At 34.2% G+C, this 8,330-nt stretch overlaps 1 protein-coding gene across 1 annotated transcript; it reads right to left on the reverse strand.

Moving 5' to 3' along the window:
* Positions 1–3,199: 3,199 nt before the first annotated feature.
* On the reverse strand, positions 3,200–7,723 carry LOC100372153 (substance-P receptor-like). Its single transcript, XM_002731955.3, has 5 exons — positions 6,796–7,723; positions 5,287–5,387; positions 4,568–4,658; positions 4,106–4,223; positions 3,200–3,736 (listed from the first exon to the last, which is right to left on the reverse strand). Exons 1-4 carry the CDS (start codon positions 7,555–7,557, stop codon positions 4,113–4,115), a joined length of 1,065 nt encoding a protein of 354 aa, XP_002732001.2. The 5' UTR covers positions 7,558–7,723; the 3' UTR covers positions 3,200–3,736; positions 4,106–4,112.
* Between the last annotated feature and the right edge of the window lie 607 nt (positions 7,724–8,330).

Below are 8,330 nucleotides of genomic sequence, written 5' to 3' on the forward strand. Positions count from 1 at the left end.
TTTTATCAAGAGTTATTTTCCAGCCGCACAAACTTTTGAATACATTAATTTTGCCTGAAATTTAGGAATATCTTTCGATGTTATGAAGAACGTCATTCAAGTTAGCTTCTCATATCACGCGCTTGAACAACCAGCGGCGATTGCAACTGTATCCATGGCAACGATACTTTTACATGAGTCGATATGCAAAAAGTATGTGTTGGTGCTGTTTAGTGACATTACTGTGCATCAAATGGAAGAATGCACGACAAATACTTTATGTATATAGTATATATTTCTATGATTCAGATGTGATACAGGCAGAATGTGTCACGTCTACATACAATACCATAAAACAGCAACGATTGACGTACGTTGAAAGTAGAACGGGTGAACTAGGCTAATTGTGATCAGTTATCACCGTCCTCATTTGCTATGAGTGTTTTGATGTGACACACAAGCTGACAGGCCGTTGATTACTTCCGTGCAATGTGCACGTAATTATTGGAGCACAAATATTTAGTATAAATACACGACAAAAACAGAGATCGATGCATCCATCCCACTTATCGCTATGTAAATTGTTTCCACGACCTCTCTTCAGCATGTTTGTGCACGTATACGGCTTCGGCGACTGCTCCCGACCAATTGATTGGCAAACGCGGATTGTCAACACTGCAGCACGGTATCCACTCTGTCATCGACATGCACTAATGTTCGTATATAATGACTATGAACAAATGCACCGGGCGTGGCACCGTCTGAGTCGGCGTTTTCACAAGATGGTGGCATGTTTTGGATACCCTACTTTCAACTGAACATTTTCTTTCGAATGACGGGCGCCCTAGTCGTCTTTAATTGAGAAACATGCAGCTAGTATATGTATACTGCATATAATATTAGAAACTGAATATAAAATTATTTAAATAAAAAAAAATAAAAACGCATCACGGGCTTCGCACTTGAGATCACGACATGTTCATTAGCACTGAGGACAGACGTGCTTCCTATTAAACCACACCGAAATATACAATGAAACACGACTTCTCAGTGTCTAGATAGACACGCATAACCCGAATATTGTACATTACAAACAACATGAAGTGTATTACTACACGCTTATAAACCATATATCCATTGCTATTATTGTGAGTAGAACATGGCACCTTGTAGTGTATTGCCTCTGTGATTCTTTATAAGAGTCTCTGAAATATTCCTAGAATTTCCTGAGTTTACCACAGCTGTGGTTGTTGGTTACAATATGTAGATGCGTACATTCCTTGGATTCTAACATACCTCGTAGAATTAATAGCTTGTGACAGTTCCCATTCATTTCACTCAAGTCAAATAGTTTCAAGTGTCTATAGTTGTACTATGTTAGGTCATTGCAAATGAATAGCGCGTGTTGGTGGGGCCCTGACAAATGATAAAATATCTTAATCGTAACAAATTGCAATGCGTTGAGTGCATCAAACACAGATCGAAAATCACAACTATCGGTGGGAACTCATGGCAAGCCACACTACCCACACGATTAGGTTTCATAGTTAATTGAAAACGATCCTAAATTAAATGAGTTTTGATTTTTCATCGACAATTACATGTAAGTTACTATAACGAAGACATGGAAATGCAATTCGCATCGCTGACGTATCAGACAGATACATAGTTGTGAGACTTTCTGAGCGCAAGGATATGAACATCCAGGACAGTATTATCAGATCAATGATCTTAACACAAGCACATCTATTTGAACAAACTACTACCTCAGTATGAAAGTGGTTTGCCTAATTACATAGATGGCGCTACAATTGTTAGTCGTACTTACAGAATACAAATGATCATTACAGTAATGGGTACTTCTAATCAACAATTTCTATTTATAGAAATCCAAACTGACGTCGGTGATGTTATTTCAAAAAATATGCAATACCATAATATAAATTGTACTATACTACGTAGCAGGTTTGTAGATTCACACGATATTGAATATCGCATTTGATTGTACAATTGTTTGGAGTGACTCGCCTGGTAACGTGCATTATATCATCACCGACATAGATAGCATCACCGACATGTTGGAGCAGTACGTAATTACGTGTGTACTTCATTTTTAGTCTTCGAAGATCTCAGTGAATCAATTGTACCTAATTAGGTTAATACGCTTTTGCAATTAGAGGTTTGAAGGATGTCATCTAAGGATAAGTTGTCTGTTGCGAACTGGCAATATCATGTACTCAATAATGCGATTAAAACTACTGAAATAACGTCTTTTAACGGGAACACGATTACTCTCGTGATTATGTTGTAAATAATTATATATATAATGTTATATATATACATAACATTAGCTCAGTCTTCCGACGAGGGAGATATTTTAATCGTACTATTAATTGTATTAATACTATTAATTAATTAATTGTATGTTGATGTTTGCTGGCAATACAAATGTCAGACAGACATATTATCCCTATAGAACATTGGATATAATGAATTATTGTTTACGAGCAAATGAATAAGAACAATTTCAAAGTTAAGCCAACCAATGATCTAAATAAATAAATAAATGTTCAAATTGTTGTTTATTTGGTCAGCTACAATAAAAGATAAAATTACCGGACACATATAGATATACAGTCTGTTTAAGTAAACTAGTTTTGCAAAATAATTCAATTGTTTGATAATCATTGTACTAATGTGTAAATTAGGATGTCTGTATCCATTTTTTCATGTTTTGCGGCTACCGTCTACTGGAAGCGCCTCCGCCTATGGCATAAAAGAAGCAGGAACAAGGTTCGACTCGTGTGTTTAGTATATATCAGAGGTGGAATAAGATAGATGAGCTTATTTTAAAAGGGGTTATGCGTTTCATATGCAGTTAATTACTGCCATAAACGAAAAAATGTAGCACAATATTTTCTTGTGATTATTTGAGACATAATCAACATATTTTGACTTTTTAAATTGACAAATTAACAGCAACTATATTCCCATTTGATTACCACATCAAATATTACTATTATTTGACCAGCGTTATATCAGAGTTATTTTTATTTTGTATAGGAAATATGTTTGCACAAAATCCCCATTCCCAATGCAGAGAACAGGTGTAGACGCGAATGACTAAACATAATTTACATATATGTAAATATATAATTAGTCGGGTAAATATATTGTACACTTATATTAAATAGTAACGTTATATTGCATTTCTCGGGGATTCGTGTGTTTTTTGAAATTTATTTGATGTAATATCACAATGCAGATAAATATCAAGTGTCTCGTCCATACAGGCAGGCGAGTGACAAAACATTGACTAAGAATATGGGAACAATTTAGCCTATTTAGCCATACCGTATACCATCAGAATATCACACACAAATACCATGGTTTTTTAACGATGTTAATTATATGTTTCTATGAACAATGTTGTTTGTATATTATGAATTAAGCAACGTACATAAATTGTGTACATGTCTGAGCAGAAATCTTTGACAATATTTCATTTAAATACAATAATATTTTTGAAACAATCCTTATATTAGATACACAATGTGTTGTTCGCTTATCCTTATATCAATATAAAACTTTGACGACATTTACAACACGTAAATTGATATGTAATATATTTCATGGAAGGCATAACAGAACCTCAGATACAACAACTAAAATTCCATGAAAACAACCTAAACGCGGAATATCGAGATATGATGACTGTGACAACCATAACTGAGTATTCAATGAGATGCAGAAGATTCTGTAAAACACGAAACATCTAATTAATTTTCTGACGTTTCAACATAATATTTACACATTTACTAAGAGTTGTAGTTGCCTCTCATTCGCATCAACTCAGAATTAAGTGTTTTATTCGCCGCAGCTGTAAATCGCGCAGTATCATCAACTTAAATTATTATCTCTAATAGTCACTGCAGAGTTATTAGTTAGTCACATCAACTTGCAACTTGATCGTTTTTACGACTTAAACCCGTCCAACGGTCGTTCACGGAAATAGCAAAACACACTGACTGAATATATAGCTAAACAATAGAACTGTCTTATAAATATATTGGCTTCAATATATAAAAAATATTTTTTCCGTAAAATATATCTGCCTGTTGATTACCAGTAGATTAGTGCAGTTCGCCGCCACTCACAATCACATCAACTACAGGAGTTGGGCCAACTTTAGGGGTTTTCTTTTCAAGCTTGAACACTTTCTTGTACTCTCGTTTGAAGTTGTCCTGTATAGTGTAAAAAAGTAAAAATACAGTGAATAGGGTGATTTAAATTACTTTACCCTGAGTCAGATATTCACCATGGATGTTTGGACGACAACGTGTAAGAACAAATAACCTTAAAACAGACTGAAACTTTGAATGCCAAAACCATTAGTCAAATTAGACGCTCGACATATGTTCTTTAGAATATTCACTTTACCTGTTGAACATTAAATATATTAGCTACGTGATAGTAACAAGCCGTTCGTTCTTTAGGGCGAATGGGTATCTATGGGAAAGGATATTATTTAACCGCAGTCACAGATGCATACATGATTGCAACTGCAATGCCTTCAAGGTATACTTACGTTGAGTAAACCATATACGAATGGATTGCACGCAGCGTTGCTCATTGCTAACCAGTTACAGCAGAACCATATAATATTGATATACTTGTAACTAAAAAATAAAATGTAACACTTTTGAATTTTCGAATCGTAAATATATAATACACTACATCGTCATTTAATTAATGCTAGGTGTGTTTTTTTTTTTGTTTTTTTTTTTCAACCGTCACTTTATTAAGATCTGGAATATACGCGGCATACATTCATGCCTATGAGGTAATTTGCAATCAGACCAAGAATATTTCCAATTGGGTAAGTGTTGAGCTAACAGATGGGAAATTATAATACTAAATTGAACACAATTCAATTTGTTGTGTAATATTTGCTGTGGGAGGCCAATATGATATACGAAGTGAAGCAAATTCTTACATTTATATTATATTATATTAGAGCTAGTCACACATTTGACATAATATGATTATAAAACAATGCTTCAACAACAAATCCTCAAAATGAGTTAAAAATTGTGCAGTCGGTGGCACATATATACCATAATGTTTAGATATGAGCATTTTGTATCCGGTTGTGGATTAATATTTTATTGCAGAGTACCCGATATCGTTGAGGTTTTATTTCTGCTCACCATAAATGTGATACCATTGACGCGCCCAGTGCAGTGTTTTGAATCTTAGCTTTCAGATCTCAATGCTTGTTAGTCATATCATTTTGCAATTACTAACCTCAGGATGTCTGGCGTTGTAAACTTCAAAATATCGTACATTTGAAGTGGTAACCAACAGAACGCAAATAGAATTACTAAAACCATTACCATTTTAATAACCTACGTATGGAAGAACAGGACATATGATGTATTTGATTTATGTGTACCCCTTAGTGTCAGCGTTATTATCATTCATATTTGCAGCGCGCCAATTTTTTGACGGCAAACATGATTTGACATACAATATAAGTAGACATCGACGTTCTCTAGAAATAGCCACGATGAAGTAGGTGATGGGAGAAGGCAACGTAACCTTTTCATATGAGCAATGTAGAGAATAGACTATCTAAAGATGGTGACATTGAACTATCATTATTATACACTGTGACTCATTAGTCAAATTCAGTATATTCGTATATTATAATATTATTGATAATCATTGTACTAATTATTATTCTAATAATGCACATTGCCTTTAGGTTTCTTAGTTTTGTTAATTCATTTTAATTTCATTCATTTTTTCCGTGTGTCAAAATATGTTCTCAGCTTTTCAATCAGTGCATAGACTCAACGAAAACACAATTTATATTATCAGGATTTATATTGGAGTATTAATAAGTAATAAGTCCAATATGAATTAGGGATATTATATTCTTAAAAGAGGGGAGGCAAGGGGGTAGCTGGTACTGTTTTACGGGAAATAAAAAGGGCTTTTTACAATTTACAAGGAAAAAAAAGACGTTTTTACAGTTTACAGTGAAAAATGAATTTTGCAGTGAATTGTGTCATCTAGTCGTTTTACAGTTTCGAAAATGTAATTTCCATGGATTATTCTTTACGACTTTTTTTATTTTGGATGTAAATTCTTGTACGTACCGAGAAAAATGACACATTTTTACAGTGTACGAAAAAAATATTTGATTGATTACGTTGTACGTCTAGCCTGTGATTACAGAATAACGGAATTTATTTTTTCAATTTACGTTGTACGAACAAACAAATATTGCAATTACGTTGAACGAAAATAACCCTTGCCCCCCCTAAAATGATAACCTTGATAGGGATTATGTACCACAGGTAAGATTCTATATTTCAGCAACTCGATATTTAGTTTAATTAGCGAAACAACCTTGGAGTGGAGCTTATTGTTCATCCACATTCAGGATCAATGAATGTGTGTTTGAAGATAGCATTACATTGTGGGAGTCAGATCATGGACGATAGTTTTACATCCGCTCGCATTTTCATATAAATCTATAAGAGGTTTAAACATAATGAGGGAGTTGCCTTAGTTAATGAGACAAATTAAATTTCATATTTTTGAGATTCAACATTTTACACAACACCTATATTATATTATGTGTTTTTGCTATCGTAAAAATAAAATAATAATAAAATCATACATGCGAGATTTTCTTGGTTTAAAAAGTGTATTTTTGTGTATCATTTAATTACGACATTAGTTTTTTTTTTTAATTTGGACGGAGTTGTTTTGAATCCTGTTAATTTTACTAAAATGTGTACTCACCTTCCTTTTATTCTTAGCAATATTTTGATCTCTCGTGACACTACTCTCTCCCGGTGTCTTGCTGAAGTACATTTTTATTGCAATCAAACTATACGCAATTGTGATTATAACTAATGGTACAGCGTAAGACAAGACAAAAATGTATATATGATAAATACTTCGACTTCGTTCGCTTTCCCATGTCGGAATGCAAAACACCAGAGAGTTTCCGTCTGGGAAGCTGTATGTATACGTATGTAAATTCCAAACAAGCGGTATCGAAGAACATATTCCATTTATCCATATTATTGACACCGTAACACCTGACGAAAATGGTGATAATCTTTTTTTTAACGGATGACATACAGCAAAATATCTATCTACGGATATAACAGTCAGTGTACCAATGCTTACTAATATAGAAAGTGTTTTTACGAACGGTACAAAGGGACACATAAAATCACCAAACGGCCATCTGTACAGAATCGCAGGAGCGAATTGGAATGGCGTAGCGAACAGTCCTTGAATAATGTCGCTGATAGCTAGGTTAACCAATAATGCATTTGTGATCGTTCTCATTTTCTTGTTTCGCACCACGACGAATATGACAAGTGAATTCCCGAGAACTGACATCAAGGAGACGACGCCATATAGTATAGACAACACAACAGTTGTAGTCAAAGATGAATTCCACGGCGATGATGGAGTATTTGTGATGTTATTCGACATTGCATCGGATACATTATCTATTGCTTCAGCAGTAAATGTTTCAGTGGTCGCCATATTTTTAAGTATTCTCACTAACAGAATTATAACCTAATTTCGGCAACACATCCGCTTACCTTTTGACAGCAGTAATCTAATCAATAACGTTAAGAAATATCACCTGCAGCAAAACCGTCGCTAACTAGACGGAGGATGGTACTTTATATGTTCCGGTACAGTGTTATATATGGTATCACTCGTATCGGTCTGGACAAAGAATGCACGTAGGTCGCTTGAACGCTAATATTAGATGTTAATATATTCAGCAGCCCTGGAAGTGAAGCAGTTAATCGTCTCGGTCAGCGTGACAAATTGTTGAAAAGACTAGTTCAATTATAGCAATGCAGATAATTAAATCAAACACATTTTCTGCGTGCCAGACACATTCAATTAATGAAAATCTCCATGAACAGCGGGTAAAACGAAACACAGTTGTTATGGTGATTACGTACATAGATGATATTACATGTTGTTCGTAGATCGTGACATCTACGAGCGTTATATCATACATACACACAAGAAAAATGTACACAACCACAAGTTGTCTAACCAGATGACATAGTATACCATCTCACAGTGCATTAAGTGAGATTTGACCTTTGACATTTACTTATAACATCCTGCATTGTATATATAATATCCAATATATCACAGTTATTCAAGGCGATTATTAATCTCTAATCATTAACTTTGACAGCAGTATGATTTTCCTATTCATATGTTCATGCAAGCAATATGTCGGCTTATACCAAACATATGGCGTATAGCAATTTGAATAGGTAATTATATAT

Source organism: Saccoglossus kowalevskii, chromosome 19 (assembly GCF_978046115.1).
Source record: "Saccoglossus kowalevskii chromosome 19, keSacKowa6.1, whole genome shotgun sequence".
NCBI classification, from domain to species: Eukaryota; Metazoa; Hemichordata; class Enteropneusta; family Harrimaniidae; genus Saccoglossus; species Saccoglossus kowalevskii.